This window comes from Coregonus lavaretus (assembly GCF_964263955.1).
Source record: "Coregonus lavaretus genome assembly, chromosome: 21".
Taxonomy (NCBI): Eukaryota; Metazoa; Chordata; class Actinopteri; order Salmoniformes; family Salmonidae; genus Coregonus; species Coregonus lavaretus.
Window position 1 is genome coordinate 42,957,284 of NC_140008.1, and position 22,153 is coordinate 42,979,436.

At 45.6% G+C, this 22,153-nt stretch overlaps 1 protein-coding gene, 1 long non-coding RNA gene and 1 pseudogene across 3 annotated transcripts in view; all 3 read right to left on the minus strand.

The window, feature by feature from the left end:
- The window catches only part of LOC311149164 (myomegalin-like), a gene marked incomplete at its 5' end in the record, with an annotated part of 20,688 nt that extends 18,737 nt beyond the window's left edge, over nucleotides 1-1,951 (minus strand). Inside the window, one exon of the mRNA XM_084186248.1 lies at nucleotides 1,948-1,951. Coding sequence (XP_084042374.1) covers nucleotides 1,948-1,951 — 4 coding nt within the window. The remainder of the gene's footprint in view (nucleotides 1-1,947) is intronic.
- A 152-nt stretch (nucleotides 1,952-2,103) lies between these two features.
- On the minus strand, nucleotides 2,104-16,858 carry LOC311148435. The gene is made up of 3 exons (XR_014614903.1): nucleotides 16,315-16,858; nucleotides 13,898-13,950; nucleotides 2,104-2,183 (listed from the first exon to the last, which is right to left on the minus strand). It is a non-coding gene; the product is annotated as an uncharacterized lncRNA (long non-coding RNA).
- A 2,701-nt stretch (nucleotides 16,859-19,559) lies between these two features.
- Nucleotides 19,560-22,153, minus strand: part of LOC311149165 — a 133,201-nt pseudogene continuing 130,607 nt past the window's right edge. The window contains exons 5-6 of the transcript in view: nucleotides 19,936-19,965; nucleotides 19,560-19,564 (exon numbers count right to left, since the gene is read on the minus strand). The product of the transcript in view is annotated as an uncharacterized misc_RNA (transcript). The remainder of the gene's footprint in view (nucleotides 19,565-19,935; nucleotides 19,966-22,153) is intronic.

Genomic DNA, 22,153 nt, shown 5'->3' on the forward strand with positions numbered 1-22,153 from the left:
GAGAGAAAGAGAGAGAGAGAGAACAAGCTATGGAGATAAAGAATGACAAATAGGCACCGAATTCTGCTGTCTTGAACCCTATGGGCTGTGGGTCTGGGTGGGATTGTTTGGGTGTATGGCAGACGGACTGTATTCGACTGCCACTCCACTCTACAGTAATTCTGCTTTAAAAGACCTTTCATATTATGTGGTTTTGGAGTACGGCACATTCAGACTAAGGGCAAAATAACAGATTAGCAATTGTAATTTGTCGTGAGGTTTTAATGGCCTAAATTATACCCAACTCTTATATCATTTTAAGTGTTTCTGTGGTCGTTTTAATTCACATTTACAGGCAGGCATATGCCTTCAATTTCTGAAATGGACTAATAAATGCTATTTGAGAAAGGGTATTTTGACTTTCTGATATTTTTCCCATGAAACCTCAGGATTGCAGTCAAGAGATGTTTGACAGTTACAAATGCTAGTCTGGCAGGTTCATGTTTCTTTGAGCTAGCGGGTTGAAGATTGACTCTTTAAACTGACACAAATTTGGAAAGAAGACAAACCTACGCACTCATGGACACACATTCACACACACACACATGCACGCACACACACACAGGCCGTTCTGTAACCTGGATCCATTTACTCAGACCCCTCCGCTAAGACAACAGCACTAGTCTCTGTTGCTCTACTGTGAGCTTAGTGAAAAAACACACATTCAGTTCAACAGAGATACTGTGTTATATTAAATCGCCTTCACTGCTATAGCACTTCCAGTGACACAGAAAGTTCTATCAAAAATATATTTAGAGAAAAGGTGTATTTAACAGATTGAACCTGCTGTTACTATGACTGACATAGCGAGGCCTCTTTTATGAATCAGTAGTTTCCATTGTCAGTATTTTGCGTATGAAATTATATGTAAACAAAACCCCAACGGTGGAGACAACCGTCTTGACAACCCAACCCCTGGCATACAAAATCCATTGTTACCACCCAGAGCATATGGTACAAGATTTGCTATCTAGGCTATTTCAGAAAATGACATTCCCTGAACTGAAATTTGTCCCCACTTTTCTCTGTCCCTACTTTTATATTTTCCAGTTCGAATGCAGTACCAGTGTGTGTCTAGCCTGAGACTGAGTTAGCATAGTTCTCCTTCCAGTGACTGGGTCTGTATCTGTATAATAGTCTCTTTAGATATCTGCATGGCTCCCACAATTTCCAAATGCTCTAGCTTAAGAGTTGCTGTTTCCTAGGGTCTGGTTTCCGAGCATATGCATAGCGTGATTAATCCTATCCCCTCTATGAAGCAGCCAGTCGCAGGCTGCAGACAGACTTCAAAGGCAGCCGGCGTCGCGCTAGAACCAACACAATGGATCAGCCAGCCCAAACATCACTTCCCAGTATTCAATGCGTTGTGCTAGATTGGTTTGGGGACTCTGCTACACGAGCGGCTTCGTTGGGAAAACCAAGCCTTGGATTACCCTGAGTGACTAGACTACCCCAATGACTTCCTCAACCATCCAGCCCCCACTTCCACCCTTTCCCCCTAACCCCTATATCAAATCACAGATTCCCCCTTCCTCCCTCCCCTGAAGTCCTGTCCTTCAGAGTTCTATCAGAACCACAATAGCCTGGCGCTCAGCCCAGAACCTTTTACACTGGCTGAGCACTAGTGGAGAGGGAAACCAACCTCCTCCATTCACAACCATACACACCACTTACTGTATAGTAGTATACCACAGCTGCACTGCGTCACAAACACAATATAATTGATGTAGATTTCTATGTGTATATGTGATCACGTCTCTGTGAACGAGTGCTCGATAGTGTTTTGTGTGCTTGGGTGTGTGGGCTATTTACAGTCCAGTTCTACGTGGCCATTATGCAGGAAGGATAAGGTGAGGAGAGCAATGATAGGGATTGGGGGAAGCTACAGGAGACCGGAATCATTTTTACCCATACTCTACTTGACTCTTCAGTTACCACATAATCATCACCAACACACCTAGACACACATTAACAGACAATTCTGACAGGCCAGAACACCACTTTCCACTAACTACCACACTGTACCAGACCATAAGAACAAGAGGGAGGAAGACAAGCCCTTACCTGTTCAAACTCTCTGAGGCTGTGGGTCTGGAGAGGAGGAGGAGGAGGAGGGCCTTTCTCTGTCTCATCACACAAGAAATCTAGGAAATAGAAAATGAAACAGTTGATAGGTTGCAAGAATTGTCAGGTAAAAAAATCTTATTTGGTTTTAAATAAAAACACCTCTGGATTCTCATCAGGCCATCGCTCAGTCAAAACTCTTAACAGGGTTGTTAGGATCAAGTGAATTGATTTGCAGTTCAATCAATTCCAGATAGTGGCTTTCTGGATAGCACTTTGCAAAAGTGTGTTTAATTTGCAAAACAACAGCATGTGTGTTGACGCTATCCTGAAAAGTCACAATCTGCAATTGATTGAATCCCGGCCTTAGTAACGGTGTGGAACTTAGGTTGTCTCATTAAATCCCTAATGGTGCATTCGTAAAGTATTCAGACCCCTTGACTTTTTGTTACATTACAACCTTATTCTAAAATTGATTAAATAATACCCCATAATGACAAAGCAAAGACTGGAAATATTACATTTACATAAGTATTCAGACCTCAGTACTATGTTGAAGCACCTTTGGCAGCGATTACAGCCTCCAGTCTTCTTGGGTATGACGCTACAATCTTGGCACACCTGTATTTGGGGAGTTTCTCCCATTCTTCTCTGCAGATCCTCTCAAGCTCTGTCAGGTTGGATGGGGAGCGTCGCTGCACAGATATTTTCAGGTCTCTCCAGAGATGCTTGATTGGGTTCAACTCCGGGCTCTGGCTGGGCCACTTAAGGACATTCAGAGAATTGTCCCGAAGCCACTCCCGCGTTGTCTTGGCTGTGTGCTTAGGGTCGTTATCCTGTTAGAAGGTGAACCTTCGCCACAGTCTGAGGACCTGAGCGCTCTGGAACAGGTTTTCATCACGGATCTCTCTGTACTTTGCTCCGTTCATCTTTCCCTGGATCCTGACTAGTCTCCCAGTCCCTGCCACTGAAAAATATCCCCACAGCATGATGCTGCCACCAACATGCTTCACCATAGTGTGATGGTGCCAGGTTTCCTCCAGACGTGACACTTGGCATTCAGGCCAAAGAGTTCAATCTTGGTTTCATCACACCAGAGAATATTGCTTCTCATGGTCTGAGAGTCCTTTATGTGCCTTTTGGAAAACTCCAAGCGGGCTGTCATTAGGGCTGTGGCGTTCATAACATTTTGTCAGCCAGTGATTGTCAAGCAAATAACTACTGGTCTCAAGGTAATTGACCGTTAAGTAACATAAACACATTTAGCATCTTCTGGCTTCCACACATAGCCTACAAGCCACTGATGCATACTTTAGGAACATCTACATTTTAAAAAGTCTAATAAATCCATGTAATATAGCCTACTCCATCACAATAAATCCATTATTTATTTTAGAATGGTCTAAAGAAACATGAAGAAAATGTAGTCTATTTCAGAAGAACAGAATAGCATACTCTGAGTTGTCTTTATATTAGGCCCTGATCTGGCTATCCAAATGGCTGTGGGCTACACTAGTTAATTTAGCAGACAAGATTTGCTTAGAATTCCGTGGCATTATTTTATATTATTTTATAGTATGAAGAATACAATTGAACATAGCTGAATAAAATAGAAAGGATATTTTCTCCAAACGATTTGAGGGAGTGCGCACATGCGGCTATTCTGTGTTGAGCGGTTAACAAAGAAACAGGTACTCCTATATGCTTAATTTAGAGTTATTTATGTAACTTTAGTTGTGATACAAATGTTGGAATATATGTTTAGATTTTTTTATACATTCTAAGGCTGCATGATGCGACTAATGATGATTTGAAAAAAGTTGTATGAAAGGCTTGAGCTCTGCTTTGTTTTTAGCGCAGGCTGTACAGTCTGTCACAAGTGTAGAGAGGAGTAGGCAGGAGACAGTCGCAGGTTTAGAACTACTGAATTTATTAAAGCACCATAGCTTAAAGTGGGACGAAACCCACAGTGCAAAATATAAAGTACTCAGGACATAGTAGGAGAGATTCCTCTCAGGAAAACAAGCAACATATAAACTCAGCAAAAAAAGAAACGTCCCTTTTTCAGGACCCTGTCTTGCAAAGATAATCTGTAAAAATCCACATAACTTCATTGTAAAGGGTTTATACACTGTTTCCCATGCTTGTTCAATGAACCATAAACAATTAATGAACATACACCATTAAGACACTAACAGCTTACAGACGATAGGCAATTAAGGTCACAGTTATGAAAACTTAGAGGACACTAAAGAGGCCTTTCTACTGACTCTGAAAAACACCAAAAGAAAGATGCCCAGGGTCCCTGCTCATCTGCGTGAAAGTGCCTTAGGCATGCTGCAAGGAGACATGAGGACTGCAGATGTGGCCAGGGCAATAAATTGCAATGTCCGTACCGTGAGACGCCTAAGACAGTGCTACAGGGAGACAGGACGGACAGCTGATCGTCCTCGCAGTGGCAGACCACGTGTAACAACACCTGCACAGGATCGGTACATCCGAACATCACACCTGCGGGACAGGTACAGGATGGCAACAACAACTGCCCGAGTTACACCAGGAACGCACAATCCCTCCATCAGCGCTCAGACTGTCCGCAATAGGCTAAGAGAGGCTGGACTGAGGGCTTGTAGGCCTGTTGTAAGGCAGGTCCTCACCAGACATCACCGGCAACAACGTCGCCTATGGGCACAAACCCACCATCGCTGGACCAGACAGGACTGGCAAAAAGTGCTCTTCATTGACGAGTTGCGGTTTTGTCTCACCAGGAGTGATGGTCGGATTCGCGTTTATCGTCGAAGGAATGAGCGTTATACCGAGGCCTGTACTCTGGAGCGGGATCGATTTGGAGGTGGAGGGTCCGTCATGGTCTGGGGCGGTGTGCCACAGTATCATCGGACTGAGCTTATTGTCATTGCAGGCAATCGCAACGCTGTGCGTTACAGGGAAGACATCCTCCTCCCTCATGTGGTACCCTTCCTGCAGGCTCATCCTGACATGACCCTCCAGCATGACAATGCCACCAGCCATACTGCTCGTTCTGTGCGTGATTTCCTGCAAGACAGGAATGTCAGTGTTCTGCCATGGCCAGCAAAGAGCCCGGATCTCAATCCCATTGAGCACATCTGGGACCTGTTGGATCGGAGGGTGAGGGCTAGAGCCATTCCCCCCAGAAATGTCTGGGAACTTGCAGGTGCCTTGGTGGAAGAGTGGGGTAACATCTCACAGCAAGAACTGGCAAATCTGGTGCAGTCTATGAGGAGGAGATGCACTGCAGTACTTAATGCAACTGGTGGCCACACCAGATACTGACTGTTACTTTTGATTTTGACCCCCTCTTTGTTCAGGGACACATCATTCAATTTCTGTTAGTCACACGTCTGTGGAACTTGTTCAGTTTATGTCTCAGTCGCTGAATCTTGTTATGTTCATACAAATATTTACACATATTAAATTTGCTGAAAATAAACGCAGTTGACAGTTCGCTGACTTTTCTTTTTTTGCTGAGTTTACAATGACCGACAAAGACAAATGACAGAGGGAGTATATATACTGTGATAGAGTGGGGATTGGAACCAGGTGTGTGTAATGATGACGAGACAAGTCCGGGGTTGATGAATGAAGGGCGTTTGCCAGCAGCAGGTTCGGTAGCAGCTAGAAGGCCGGCGACGCCGAATGCCTGAGCTGGACAGGAGGGGGAGCCAAAGTGAAGGCTGGTGTGACACTATCATTCACAATTTGACAAGCACTTGATACTGCATCCCCTTTGTGTGGCTGTAATGCCCCCTAAAAAATCCATACATTTTGCGGCTAGTGGCCATTGTGGCCTTGAGCTTATTATAATAATTATAATTCCCTTCTCCCGGCTGCGTGCCGAAGCATCTCTCACTCACATTGGCTCTCCGTCACGTGAACGTTTATTTCTCGAAGGCTACAAGTGAAAACAGACACATCGGGGACACAATTGCGAGCGTCCTTATCCAATTCTGAGGAGCATATTGAAGATATTGGAAGATACTGTCCAAAATTACTTTTTGTCAGCCAACAAGTTGAGCAGGCCTAATGAAGAGCAAAAGCACTAGCCTATGTCTGTCACGGATTCAGCCGAAGCTGCTACTCCTCCTTGCTCGGGCAGGCTTCGGCGTTCGTCGTCACCGGAGTACTAGCTGCTGCCGATCTATGTTTCTGTGTTCTACTTGTCTTGTCTTTACTGTTCACACCTGGTTCCCATTAGGTATTGATTACTTCCCTATTTAACCCTCTGGCTCCCACTGTATGTTGTGCGTGTTTGTTCATGTTTGGTTGTCGTCTGGTGAGCGGGTTTGTTTCCTCCCTGCGTGGAGGTTATGTTATTTACGTTACCTACGAGTAAAGTACGTTTTTGATTAGCTCTGTGTCCTGCACCTGACTTCGTCCTACCGCATCATACTGACATCCTGACAGAAAAACGCACCTTAATATGGCGTCAGGAGGTACATTCATTTCGTCCCGATCAATGGAGGAACGTGTCCAACAGCAGGTGACCACGATCCAGACTCTCGGCACCGCAATGGAGTGCGTGTTGAACACTATGGAGCGATGGGAGTGAGGTGGTGGTCCTACACCTCCTCCAACTACACAACCCCCCACACGCTGTCCACCCTTTCGTCCCCTGGGTCCAGTGAGATTCGGCTCTCGCTCCCGAGGGCATACGATGGTACAGCTGCCGGGTGCCAGGGTTTTCTGCTCCAGGTAGAACTCTACCTGGCTACCATCCACCCGGCTCCCTCGGGATACGAGAGCGTGTCCGCCCTCATCTCTTGTCTGTCTGGAAGAGCGCTCGAGTGGGCCAATGCCGAGTGGGGAGGAATAGACACAGCGTCAGTACGCTATGAGGATTTCACCCGCCGCTATCGGGCGGTATTCGATCATCCACCGGAGGGGAGAGCGGCGGGGGAACGTCTATTCCACCTCAGACAGGGGAGGAGGAGCTCACAGGACTTTGCACTGGATTTCAGGACTCTGGCTGCCAGCGCAGGATGGAATGAGAGGGCCCTGATCGACCACTACCGATGCAGCCTCCCGGAGGACGTTCGTCGGGAACTGGCCTGCAGGGACACCACCCTTAACCTGGACCAACTGGTGGACATGTCGATAAGGCTGGATAACCTGTTGGCAACCCGCGGACGTCCGGATCAGGGGCCGTCCATTCCATCCCCCAGCACCTCCTACCCTACTCCTATGGAGCTCGGAGGTGCTGCACTTAGGGAGACCGGAAGGAGAGCCATCTCCTGCACAAACTGTGGCCGCGGAGGACACACTGCTGGTCGGTGCTGGGGAGGGTCTTTCAGGAGTCGAGGCGGTAGGCAAAGCCCTGGTGGACCGTCTCAGGTGAGTAGGCACCCGACTCACCCAGAGCTCCCTGTTGCGCATATGTGTATTGATATTGTATTTCCAGAGTTTTCCCCTCATTCCCAGCATAAGGTGCTCATAGATTCAGGCGCAGCTGGGAACTTTATTGATTGTCAGTTTTCCCGTAGTTTAGGGATTCCTATTGTTCCTGTTGATGTGCCCTTCCCTGTACACGCCTTAGATAGTCGCCCTTTAGGGTCAGGCCTGATTAGGGAGGTCACAGCTCCACTCTGGATGAAAACGCAGGAGGGTCAAGAGGAGAAAATTAGTCTCTATCTGATTGATTCTCCTGCGTTTCCAATGGTGTTGGGGCTTCCCTGGTTAACTTTTCATGACCCCACGATTTCATGGCAACAGAGGGCTCTCAAGGGATGGTCAAGTCAGTGCTCAGGGAAGTGTGTAGGTGTTTCCATAGGGGCAACTACAGTGGAAAGTCCAAACCAGGTCTCCACCATGCACATTCCCCCCGAATATGCCGATTTGACTCTCGCCTTCTGTAAAAAGTAGGCAACTCAATTACCACCCCATCAACAGGGGGATTGTGCGATAAATCTCCAGGTAGGCGCTGCACTTCCCTGAAGTCATGTGTATACTCTATCTCAGGAGGAGATGGCGGCTATGGAGACATATGTCTCCGAATCTCTGGGGCAGGGATACATTCGGCCATCCACTTCACCTGTCTCCTCGAGTTTCTTTTTTGTGAAGAAGAAGGATGGAGGTTTACACCCGTGCATTGACTACCGGGGTCTCAATCAGATCACTATCAAGTACAGTTATCCACTACCGCTCATTGCTAATATGACGGAGTCATTGCACGGGGCGCAATTCTTCACAAAATTGGATCTCAGGAGCGTGTACAACCTGGTGCGTATCCGGGAGGGAGATGAGTGGAAGACAGCATTCAGTACCACCTCTGGGCACGATGAGTACCTCGTCATGCCATACGGGTTGATGAATGCTCCATCAGTCTTCCAATCCTTTGTGGATGAGATTTTCAGGGACCTGCACGGACAGGGTGTAGTGGTGTATATTGATGACATTCTCATATACTCCGCTACACGGGCCAAGCATGTGTCCCTGGTGCGTCAAGTGCTTGGTCGACTGTTGGAGCATGACCTGTATGTGAAGGCGGAGAAATGTCTGTTCTTCCAAGAGTCCATCTCCTTCCTAGGGCACCGCCTGTCCGCGTCAGGGGTGGAGATGGAGATTGACCGCATTTCGGCCATGCGTAATTGGCCGACTCCAACTACGGTGAAGGAGGTGCAGCGATTTTGGGGTTTTGCCAACTACTACTGGAGGTTTATCTGGGGCTTTGGTCAGATAGCGGCTCCCATTACCTCCTTGCTGAAGGGGGGACCGGTGCGACTGCAGTGGTCAGCTGAGGCGGACAGGGCTTTTGGTCATCTGAAGGACCTGTTTACCTCGGCTCCAGTGCTGGCTCATCTGCATCCCTCCTTAGCATTGCAGGTTGAGGTGGACGCGTCAGAGGCTGGGATAGGAGCTGTACTGTCTCAGCGCTCGGGTACGCCACCAAAGCTCTGCCCCTGTGCGTTATTTTCTAAGAAGCTCAGTCCGGCGGAGCGCAACTATGATGTGGGGGACCGGGAGCTGTTAGCTGTGGTTAAGGCTCTGAAAGTGTGGAGGCATTGGCTTGAGGGGGCTAAACACCCTTTCCTCATTTTGACTGACCATCGCAATCTGGAGTACATCTGGGCGGCTAGGAGATTGAACCCTCGCCAGGCAAGGTGGGCCATGTTCTTCACTCGTTTTGTGTTTACTCTTACTTACAGACCAGGTTCCCAGAACGCTAAGGCAGACGCCCTGTCCCGACTGTATGACACAGAGGAGAGGTCCGTTGAGCCCACTCCCATGAGGTTTGTTATAGGTTACAGCTTCCTCTGAATTACCGTATTAACCCATCATTCCATGTGTCTCTCCTCAGGCCGGTGGTAGCTGGTCCACTCCAGGAGTCTGAGGTATGGGAGGTTCCTCCGCCCCCACTGGACATCGAGGGGGCACCGGCGTACTCGGTCCGTTCCATCCTGGATTCGAGGCGTCGGGTGGGGGGCCTGCAGTATCTCGTGGAGTGGGAGGGGTACGGTCCGGAGGAACGGTGCTGGGTCCCTAGGAGGGACATCCTCGATCCCTCCATGTTGAGGGATTTCCACCGTCGTCATCCGACTGGCCCTGCTCCGCGTCCTCCTGGCCGTCCCCGAGGCCGGTGTCGGCGCACGGCTGGAGCTGCGCATCAAGGGGGGGGGGGGGGGGGGGGGTTCAACCGAGGCTGCTCCTCCTCCTTGCTCGGGCAAGCTTCGGCGTTCGTCGACACCGGAGTACTAGCTGCTGCCGATCTATGTTTCTGTGTTCTACTTGTCTTGTCTTTATTGTTCACACCTGGTTCCCATTAGGAATTGATTACTTCCCTATTTAACTCTCTGGCTCCCACTGTATGTTGTGCGTGTTTGTTCATGTTTGGTTGTCGTCTGGTGAGCGAGTTTGTTTCCTCCCTGCGTGGAGGTTATGTAATTTACGTTACCTACGAGTAAAGTACGTTTCGATTAGCTCTGTGTCCTGCACCTGACTTCGTCCTACCGCATCACACTGACATCCTGACAATGTCAATCTACTATAAATAAATATTCCAAACAGTTGGACAGTTGTGAGATGCGATAGATCCCAAATTAATACAACCACATAAAGAAACCCTGTTTTTAGCAATGAGCCTGACGCAACAGATCAGAACGTTTAACTTAAAATGTTGATAAACTATTAGGCTATTTCTTCATATTATAAGCGCAGCATTGCGCACACGGCAGTAGGCTATAAGCGCGAATGTTCCATTAGCAGGAAAACACCATTCTCAAAAGAGCCCGCAAATGCGATTATGCATGTCATTATTTTATTATAAAGGTGCATTTTTATGGTGAAAATGATCTTCCCCAAATTTGAAACTCACACGCTGCGTACTGTATCTATGCCAGTTAGGCTCTACACATTGTAAAGCGGATGAATGTGCTTCATTTTAAGAAGTTATGTACAAATGTACAAACCTCATCAAAACATATAGGCCTATGGGCTAGGCTACATGAGGTGTGCAATTATGATTAGAAAAAGTCACAAAAAAAAGTTTCTGATAATATATCATTCACAAGTGATAGGCTAATATTGTCACCCATCAGACTATTCTTGATTTAATCTTGTCTTTACATATACTAAATAATATATATATGAAATTAGTTTTGATTTAGATTGGACCATTATCATGCGGCGGTAGTACGGAAGCTGTCATGGGCCTTTTACTGAGGAGTGGCTTCCGTCAGGCCACTCTACCATAAAGGCCTGATTGGTGGAGTGCTGCAGAGATGGTTGTCCTTCTGGAAGGTTCTCCCATCTCCATAGAGGAACTCTGGAGCTCTGTCAGAGTGATCATCGGGCTCCCTGACCAAGGCCCTTCTCCCCCGATCGTTCAGTTTGGCCGGGCAGCCAGCTCTAGGAAGAGTCTTGGTGGTTCCAAACTTCTTCCACTGTGTTCTTGGGGACCTTCAATGCTGCACAAATTTTTTTGGTACTCTTCCCCAGATCTGTGCCTCGACACAATCCTGTCTCGGAGCTCTAAGGACAATTCCTTCGACCTCATGGCTTGGTTTTTGCTCTGACATGTACTGTCAACGGTGGGACCTTATATAGACAGGTGTGTTCCTTTCCAAATCATGTCCAATCAATTGAATTTACCACAGGTGGACTCCAAGTTGTAGAAACATCTCAAGGATGATCAATGGAAACAGGATGCACCTGACCTCAATTTCGAGTCTCATAGCAAAGGGTCTGAATACTTATGTAAATACGTTTTTTCTGTTTTAATGTACAACATTTCTCAAAACCTGTTTTCGCTTTGTCATTATGGGGTATTGTGTGTAGATTGATGAGGATTTGTATTTACTTGATCAATTTTAGAATGAGGCTGTAACGTACAGTGAGGGAAAAAAGTATTTGATCCCCTGCTGATTTTGTACGTTTGCCCACTGACAAAGAAATGATCAGTCTATAATTTTAATGGTAGGTTTATTTGAACAGTGAGAGACAGAATAACAACAAAAAACTCCAGAAAAACGCATGTCAAAAATGTTATAAATTGATTTGCATTTTAATGAGGGAAATAAGTATTTGACCCCCTCTCAATCAGAAAGATTTCTGGCTCCCATGTGTCTTTTATACAGGTAACAAGCTGAGATTAGGAGCACACTCTTAAAGGGAGTGCTCCTAATCTCAGTTTGTTACCTGTATAAAAGACACCTGTCCACAGAAGCAATCAATCAGATTCCAAACTCTCCACCATGGCCAAGATCAAAGAGCTCTCCAAGGATGTTAGGGACAAGATTGTAGACCTACAAAAGGCTGGAATGGGCTATAAGACCATCGCCAAGCAGCTTGGTGAGAAGGTGACAACAGTTGGTGCGATTATTCGCAAATGGAAGAAACACAAAATAACTGTCAATCTCCCTCGGCCTGGGGCTCCATGCAAGATCTCACCTCGTGGAGTTGCAATGATCATGAGAACGGTGAGGAATCAGACCAGAACTACACGGGAGGATCTTGTCAATGATCTCAAGGCAGCTGGGACCATAGTCACCAAGAAAACAATTGGTAACACACTACGCCGTGAAGGACTGAAATCCTGCAGTGCCCACAAGGTCCCCCTGCTCAAGAAAGCACATATACAGGGCCGTCTGAAGATTGCCAATGAACATCTGAATGATTCAGAGGAGAACTGGGTGAAAGTGTTGTGGTCAGATGAGACCAAAATCGAGCTCTTTGGCATCAACTCAACTCACCGTGTTTGGAGGAGGAGGAATGCTGCCTATGACACCAAGAACACCATCCCCACCGTCAAACATGCTTTGGGGGTGTTTTTCTGCTAAGGGGACAGGACAACTTCACCGCATCAAAGGGACGATGGACGGGGCCATGTACCGTCAAATCTTGGGTGAGAACCTCCTTCCCTCAGCCAGGGCATTGAAAATGGGTCGTGGATGGGTATTCCAGCATGACAATGACCCAAAACACACGGCCAAGGCAACAAAGGAGTGGCTCAAGAAGATTCACATTAAGGTCCTGGAGTGGCCTACCCAGTCTCCAGACCTTAATACCATAGAAAATATGTGGAGCTGAAGGTTTGAGTTGCCAAACGTCAGCCTCGAAACCTTAATGACTTGGAGAAGATCTGCAAAGAGGAGTGGGACAAAATCCCTCCTGAGATGTGTGCAAACCTGGTGGCCAACTATAAGAAATGTCTGACCTCTGTGATTGCCAACAAGGGTTTTGCCACCAAGTACTAAGTCATGTTTTGCAGAGGGGTCAAATACTTATTTCCCTCATTAAAATGCAAATCAATTTATAACATTTTTGACATGCGTTTTTCTGGATTTTTTTGTTGTTATTCTGTCTCTCACTGTTCAAATAAACCTACCATTAAAAGTATAGACTGCTCATGTCTTTGTCAGTGGGCAAACGTACAAAATCAGCAGGGGATCAAATACTTTTTTCCCTCACTGTAACTAACTAACGAAAACTTTCTGAATGCACTGTATAGGCTGTGTCACCCCTGGGCCCTGCTTAGTGCTTAGCCAACATGGTATGGTCCGATCCAGCTGAAACTGCTCCAAATGGCCTAATACAAACTTATCTTCAAAACGACAAAATACCAGGAACATTCACAGGAAAACCACACAGGGATACAATAATGTGTGTTTTGTTCCTTGAGAAGGGGTGTTTGGCAGATTTTTTTGGGGGGGGGGAGGGGGGGTGGTATAGAATGAGTGGGGGGATACGGGGTTAGGTCCCGAGGGGCTTAATCACAGAACCATTGGCAGAGCTGAAACTTCTGACAGTTCTTTAAAAACGCAGTAGAAGCTCATTACAGATTATTAAAGAGCTGTGCGTTGTATAGTGTATAGGCTAGGCTACAGGAGATGTCCTGGACCCGGGCCTAAAGTTTAACTGCTGGTACACAGGGCCAGGCCAGGGTACGAGAAATTAAACAACACCCATATGATTGACGACAGCACTGTGCCAAACATGTACACACAGGAACTGGGAAGGGGGGGGGCACATTCAAACACATTCTAACACTTTTTTGTACTCAGAATAATTCACAGATGCATTACTTGTTAAAGTGTCTTTAATAACAGCTGTATGGTCTAAACATGTCCTTGTATGGGCTGGGTGGGTTAATAAAGAAAGAGTTCAAAAGAGCAATATAGTGAGAGGTGTGTTTGACCAAACAGGAAGGGAGTTCAACAGCAGGATAGTAAGAGAGGGTGAAAAGTCCCTTTAGTGCAAGAAAGAGAGAGAGAGAGAGAGAGAGAGAGAGAGAGAGAGAGAGCCAGAGTGAATCTCCACTTACCAGTCATGTGTCCTAATCTATTGGTACGGGCCTGCCGATCACCAGCATAGTGCCTGAAACAGTAGAGAGTTTTTTAGTCAAACACACAAAACATCGAACGTCCAGTATTTATTACCTATTTATTACTCCCATCCAAATCGTACAAAAGTGCTAAAACTGTTTGATCTGAGAGTAGGGCCAGAAATGATTTCCTAGTCGGGTCATGTGGTCAGGAAAAACTATTGTGCCTACTCCCTACTAATAAAATAACACTAGTGATTAAACTATGTGGAACACAGTGAGCGGTGGAGTAGAGACTGGGTTGAGCGGAATGTGGGGCGGCAGGTAGCTTAGTGGTTAAGAGCGTTGTGCCAGTAACCGAAAGGTCCCTGGTTCTAATCCCTGAGCCGACTAGGTGAAAAATCTGTCGATGTGCCTTTGAGCAAGGCACTTAACCCTAATTGCTTCTGTAAGTCGCTCTGGATAAGAGCTTCTGCTAAATGACGTAAAAGTAAATGTGTTCACACACGTGTAGCAAGCACATACTGAACATTCCACTTTCTGATTTTTAAACCACACACTTCTATGCAAGGGCTGTCGCTCACTGTACTAACATATTTACAGAATATCAAACAATAACTCCAAGGCTCATAGAATATTCAATAGGGATCATTAGTCAAACACAAGAGGCGACGCTTTGAGTTGTAAATACTAATTTATCTGAGTCAGAAGGCTTGTAAACAACACTGTGAGTGAGTACGGATTCTACGGACACAATGGATGACATCACTATAGGCTCATAATAGACCCTCTCCATTTGCTTTGAACACCAGGGAAGGTCAGGGCAGAGTGACCAGCACTGTGGAGAGAGACAAGACAGGGGAGACACTTTGACACAGCACTAGGGACAGCTGGGTAGTCTAATAGATGGCGCCGGGGGGAACAGCTGGCCTGTATAGGCAGCATCTGAGTGTGTGTGTGTGTTAGTTCTAACCGTGGAAGAAGCCTAATAACCATTCAGACAGACAGACCACCAGGTCACTGTTACTACAACAACAACAGCAGGACTTCCCACAGAGCTGAGTTGAAAAAGCCCTTACTCATCAGCACCTGCCATGGGGACCAACAGGGAAGTCTGAGTAATCAACATGGTGAACAAAATAATGAATATCCTTCAATTATTTCATTATGATTACATCAATATAATTAGGTATTTTCCTATTTCTATTGTTGCCACTAGCGTTTCTATTTGTCATTAAAATGTAGTCTTTCCTATAGCAAAAAACTTTCCCAGTAGATAAAACTAATCATCCAACCAGTGATGTGACTAATGATGAATCAGAAAACCTGATGACATGGGTTGTCTGTTCTCCCATGAGAGTGATTACTTTGATTACATATACAGTATACTGATAGCCTTAGATCAACACACAACACAACAAACAGAAGCACAGCAAACCACTCAAAGACAAACTGTCAAAATAACTTTAGATTTTCCTTTAAAAAACACATACCAACTACAGTAGCTGCACACGACTAAACCTACAACTAGTTATTCAGACTTATCCACATGTACACTCCCCTACGTATTTATTGGGACAGTGAAGCTACAATTGTTAATTTGGCTCTATACTCCAGCATTTTGGATTTGAGATCAAATGTTTTATATGAGGCGACAGTACAGAATGTCTCCTTTTATTTGAGGGTATTTTCATCATGTCTATTTTACCGTTAAAAAAATGTATGCACTTTATGTATGTAGTCCCCCCATTTGATTGGGACTCTTCAAAGTTGTTGGATGCCTTTGCAGTTTCTTTTGGATGTGTTTCAGATTATGTTGTGCCCAATACAAATTATTGGTAAATAATTGATTGTGTCACTTTGGAGTCACTTTTATTTTAAATTAGAATAGAATATGTGTCTGAACACTTTCATTTTAGCAGACACTCTTATCCAGAGCGACTTATATTTAGCGAGTGCATACATTTTTATTTATTTTTTCATACTGGCCCCCCGTGGGAATCGAACCCACATCCCTGGCGTTGCAAGCACCATGCTCTACCAACTGAGCTACACGGGGCCCACTTCTACATTAATGTGGATGCTACCATGATTACGGATAATCATGAATGAATCGTGAATAATGATAAGTGAGAAAGTTACAGAGGCATAAAGATCATACCCCCCAAAAACATTTAACCTCCCCTGTTATTGGTAATGGTGAGAGGTTCGCATTTTTTGGGGGGTATGAGCTTTATGCCTTCTCACTCATCATTATTCACAATTCATTCATGATTATCCGTAATCATGGTAGCATCCACATTCATGTAGAAGAGTTCAGAACCATATTCTATGAGCCCAATTAAAAGTGTTAGCTTCACTGTCCAAATCAAAATGTAGGGGAGTGTATATCATTGGCAGCAGATTGAACACCTTACCTGCCCCTGTACAGAAATCCACTCATATCCAGGCCAAACCAACCAACCAACGGTTCAAAGTAAATCAAAATAAAACGGGCTAAAAAAGCACTGGGAGGATTCCACAGGATTCAAAAGGCAGGGTTTCCCATAATATTCCTCCAGAGCAGTAGTAACTCCTCAATGGCTACTTCAGTTCAGTTGAGATCAGTGTTGTCCTCCTCAGTCCTCAGTAAGAGCCAGTCCTGTTCCTGTCCGTAGCCCCAGACTAGAGACCACAGCCAGGCTGTTCGGCCACACAGCTCCCTGAGGACACGGGGCTCCAGCCTGTCATTTGACGTGGCAGGCCGGCCAGAGAGAGACAGGATTCCAGCGAAACACACAGGTCCTCTCCACACACATATACACACACAAACTGGGAGGAGTACTGGTAAACAGCACCAGAGCAAAGGTACACAAACACTCAGATAGAGAGAGGGGGGAAGAGGTATAGTGTGCTTCTGGTTCAGCATGAAAGACAGATCTGTTCCAGCACGCTCCCCACCAAACAGGCGCTTCAGTGTGAGGCAGTGTGTGTGTATGTGTGTGTGTGTGTTTGTGTGTGTGTGTGTGTGGGTTGGTTCTTCTATCATTGTGGGCACCTAAAATCCCCAAAAGTCCCCACAAGGATAGTAAAAACAAGGAGAATTCACCCTCGTGGGTCCCATGTCCCCATGAGGACAAAGGCTATCTTAAGCTTAGGGGTTAGGTTTAGGGTTAGGGTTACAATTAGGGTTAGAATTAGGGTTAGGGTAAGGGTAAGGGGTTAGGGTTAGGAGTTAGGTAAGGGTTAGGTTTAGGGGTTAGGGAAAATAGGATTTTGAATGAAAATAAATTAGGTGCCACGAGAATAGAAGAACATAACATGTGTGTGTAGTACTGGGCCTTCTACTCTTGCTTGAGCAACATGCAGTTAAACCATCAATACTATTCACCCCTAGCATTTAAAAAAAAAATCTGGGCAGAGCACAGAGCAGTATGAAAACACCTAAGTACAGCTGAAGTCGGAAGTTTACATACACCTTAGCCAAATACATTTAAACTCAGTTTTTCACAATTCCTGACATTTAATCCTAGTAAAAAATTCCCTGTCTTAGGTCAGTTAGGATCACCACTTATTTTAAGAATGTGAAATGTCAGAATAATAGTAGAGAGAATGATTTATTTCAGCTTTTATTTCATTCATCACATTCCCAGTGGGTCAGAAGTTTACATACACTCAATAAGTATTTGGTATCATTGCCTTTAAATTGTTTGACTTGGGTCAAACGTTTCGGGTAGCCTTCCACAAGCTTCCCACAATAAGTTGGGTGAATTTTGGCCCATTCCTCCTGACAGAGCTGGTGTAACTGAGTCAGGTTTGTAGGCCTCCTTGCTCGCACACGTTTTTCAGTTCTGCCCACACATTTTATGTAGAATTGAGGTCAGGGCTTTGTAATGGCCACTCCAATACCTTGACTTTGTTGTCCTTAAGCCATTTGCCACAACTTTGGAAGTATGCTTGGGGTCATTGTCCATTTGGAAGACCCATTTGTGACCAAGCTTTAACTTCCTGACTGATGTCTTGAGATGTTGCTTCAATATATCCACATCATTTTCCTTCCTCATGATGCGATCTATTTTGTGAAGTGCACCAGTCCCTCCTGCAGCAAAGCACCCCCACAGCATGAAGCTGCCACCCCCGTGCTTCATGGTTGGGATGGTGTTCTTCGGCTTGCAAGCTTCCCCCTTTTTCCTCCAAACATAACAATGGTCATTATGGCCAAACAGTGGCGCAGCGGTCTAAGGCACTGCATCTCAGTGCTTGAGGCGTCACTACAGACCCACTGGTTCGATTCCAGGCTGTATCACAACTGGCTGTGATTGGGAGTCCCATAGGGCGGCGCACAATTGGCCCAGCGTCGTCCGGGTTTGGCCGGTGTAGGCCGTCATTGTAAATAAGAATTTGTTCTTAACTTACTTACCTAGTTAAACATTTTATTTATTTAAAAAACAGTTATATTTTTGTTTCAACAGACCAGAGGACATTTCTCCAAAAAGTACGATCTTTGTCCCCATGTGCAGTTACAAACCGTAGTCTGGCTTTTTTATGGCGGTTTCGGAGCAGTGGCTTCTTCCTTGCTGAGCAGCCTTTCAGGTTATGTCGATATAGGACTCGTTTTACTGTGGATAGAGATACTTTTGTACCTGTTTCCTCCAGCATCTTCACAAGGTCCTTTGCTGTTGTTCTGGGATTGATTTGCACTTTTCGCACCAAGGTACGTTCATCTCTAGGAGACAGAATGCGTCTCCTTCCTGAGCGGTATGACGGCTGCGTGGTCCCATGGTGTTTATACTTGCGTACTATTGTTTGTACAGATGAACGTGGTACCTTCAGGTGTTTGGAAATTGCTCCCAAGGATGAACCAGACTTGTGGAGGTCTACAATATTTTTTCTGAGGTCTTGGCTGATTTCTTTTGATTTTCCCATGATGTCAAGCAAAGAGGCACTGAGTTTGAAGGTAGGCCTTGAAATACATCCACAGATACACCTCCAATTGACTCAAATTATGTCAATTAGCCTATCAGAACCTTCTAAAGCCATGACATCATTTTCTGGAATTTTCCAAGCTGTTTAAAGGCACAGTCAACAGTGCATGTAAACTTCTGACCCACAGGAATTGTGAAATAATCTGTCTGTAAACAATTGTTGGAAAAATCACTTGTGTCATGCACAAAGTAGATGTCCTAACCGACTTGCCAAAACTATAGTTTGTTAACAAGAAATTTGTGGAGTGGTTGAAAAACAAGTTTTAATGACTCCAACCTAAGTGTATGTAAACTTCTGACTTCAACTGTATGTGTGTGTGTGTGTGTGTGTGTGTGTGTGTGTTGTGTTTGTGTGTGTGTGTGTGTGTGTGTGTGTGTGTGTGTGTGTGTGTGTGTGTGTGTGTGTGTGTGTGTGTGTGTGTGTGTGTATGAAACAGACAGGTTCAGAGAGGCTTGCAGGCAGGCCGCAGGTAAAACAGGGGATCAGGAAATTATCTCCTCTCCAACTGAAAACAGTGATCGCTGGATGGCTCACTGTAAGTCATGCACATACACAGGTGACAGATCTGTGGTGTCGCTCTAAAGAAACCTTTCACTATAGATACCTTACGTAATAATGGTGGAAAAACCATCAATTTATTGTTTTATCATGTATTTTATCGTAGGCTAAGAGAAGCTATGGCTGTCACCTAAGCATGCTATACTGATAGAACCGTTGAGAAGACAAAGTGTTTACACTTTTTTGGTTACTACATGGTTCCATATGTGTGATTTCATAGTCTTGAGGTTTTCCCTTGAATGAGTAGGTGTATCCAAACTTTTGACTGGAACTGTATGTCTCCCTCCCTCCCCTCCCCCCTCCCTCTCCCTCCCTCCCTCCCTCCCTCCCTCCCTCCCTCCCTCCCTCCCTCCCTCCCTCCCTCCCTCCCTGGCCTCCCCTCCCTCCCTCCCTCTCTCTTTCTCTCTCTCTCTCTCTCTCTCTCTCTCTCTCTCTCTCTCTCTCTCTCTCTCTCTCTCTCTCTCTCTCTCTCTCTCTCTCTCTCGCTCTCTCTCTTTCTCTCTCTCCCGGCCCGCTCTCTCTCTGTCTCTCTTCCTCCCCTCTCTCTCACCCCCCTCTCTGACGCATCTGCTCTCTCCAACTCACATACCTGTCTGACATTCCACAAGTCTAACCAGTGTGGAACAGGGGAGAAGAGAGGAGGCGCCCACATGTAGGTTGGGCAGGCTCCAGATAGCTATGCCCCTGCAGCACTGCATGTCTGTACAGGGGAGGAGGAGGAGAACATTGGGATTTATTTGCACTGTTTTTGTGCTGTGCTGTTATCATGTTATGTAACCATCAAAAAACCTCACTGTGTATATGATTTAATGTGTCTATCATATAATATACTTGTTCTTGTGGTTTTTCCCATTCCTTCAACTCGTTCTTTTCTTTCATGATGTTAGATCGTCGTCGCGTTGCAGACATTGTCGTCATCATCATAACTATTGATTTCATCCCAATCATGGTTACACTCCCTGCCTGCAGTGTTTCTGCTGGCCATGTGAAATCTCACACAGCTCTGAGAAGAGTCTCCAATCCCAGGTCAGGTCAATTCAGGCCAAGAGGTAAGGTGTGAAAAAACCACTACTGACCTTCTGTTGATTCTCAGAGACATGATATCATGATTTATTGAACCAATATTGGTTCAATAAATGGAACCAAAATGACTGATCAGTCATTGCACTGAGAAATTTCAGACAATGCAATAGTTTCTATAACTTTCTATAACAGAGGCCTTGCAAGTCAACCTATGATCTGTCGTGAGAGAAAAAGAGAGAGATAGAGAAATATAGAGATATAAAAAGAAAGAGATCGAGAAAGAAAGAAAGAAAGCTAAAGAGAGAGAGAGAGAGAGAGAGAGAGAGAGAGAGAGAGAGAGAGAGAGAGAGAGAGAGAGAGAGAGAGAGAGAGATAGAGCGAGAGAGAGAGAGAGAGAGAGAGAGAGAGAGAGAGAGAGAGAGAGAGAGAGAGAGAGAGAGAGAAGAGAGAGAGAGAGAGAGAGAGAGAGAGAGAGAAGAGAGAGAGAGAGAGAGAGAGAGAGAGAGAGAGAGAGAGAGAGATAGAGCGAGAGAGAGAGAGAGAGAGAGAGAGAGAGAGAGAGAGAGAGAGAGAGAGAGAGAGAGAGAGAGAGAGAGACAGCAGTATTGGTCTAGCACTACTGCAACTAGGTCACTGTAATTACCCTGACCACTCAACCTCCACCCCTCCCTCTTCCCCATCACCTCTGCTACTGTGTTTAAACAGCTGCTCTGAACCAGCTGCTATGACAGCAGCCCACTGACAGACAGAAAACCTTGAGTCACCAAAAGGTTCCAGAAAAAGAACAACTTCCTATTCAAGAAGCTAAGAAGGGTGGATTCAGAGTGACACTGCCATGGAAAATGACAGTCTGGACCAGACCCATACTACTATTGTATGTATGGCGCTGGTCTGGACCATAGAAACAGAATGAGATTCTATTCTATGTTATTCTATTTCTTTGTGCTGGAGTCGGACAGTGCAGTACCAATAAGTTGCCATCAAGCATTGTTAGCAGCACACAAACACACACACACACATACACACACACACACACACACACACACACACACACACACACACACACACACACACACACACACACACACACACACACACACACATACACACACACACACAGCATATGTTTTACTACAAGCCCACACACACACGCACTCACACGCACACACACACACACACACACACACCTGATCTGAGGAGAGTAGATAATATGCTTCTCTGAGTTGAGCTCAGCTGTGTGTCTGGCCATCTGTACTGAATGAAGCTCGTGTAGATCCTACTGATTAGAACCAGCTAGGTCTGTTACTGCTACCTTCCCTGTGTTGATAGAGGGAGAGATGTAGCCTACTGTCTAATTCATTGTGTCACATTTTTACAAGCTGTTAATGAGAGCCTTTAACACTTCCAATGTGTGGAGCTCCATACAGCTGTAATGGGTGAGCTTGCTACGATGACAACAAGTGTACAGCAACAAGGTTTGCATCAATGTTAGCCAACTGTTAAAATGCAAGCTTGGCCGTTCAGTAAGTATTACTGATCTATTTTAAAACAAGGTTTAAAATGGGTGGGGGGATTGATTGATATAGTCCACACTACATCATTAAGGTTAAGGGGAGTAAGCTGGCTAGTAGAGCTGGCCAGCCAGCACACATAGGTTCTGGGTTCCAAGATTAGCTGGTAGAGGGCCAGACCAGGTCAAAGTACATCAGA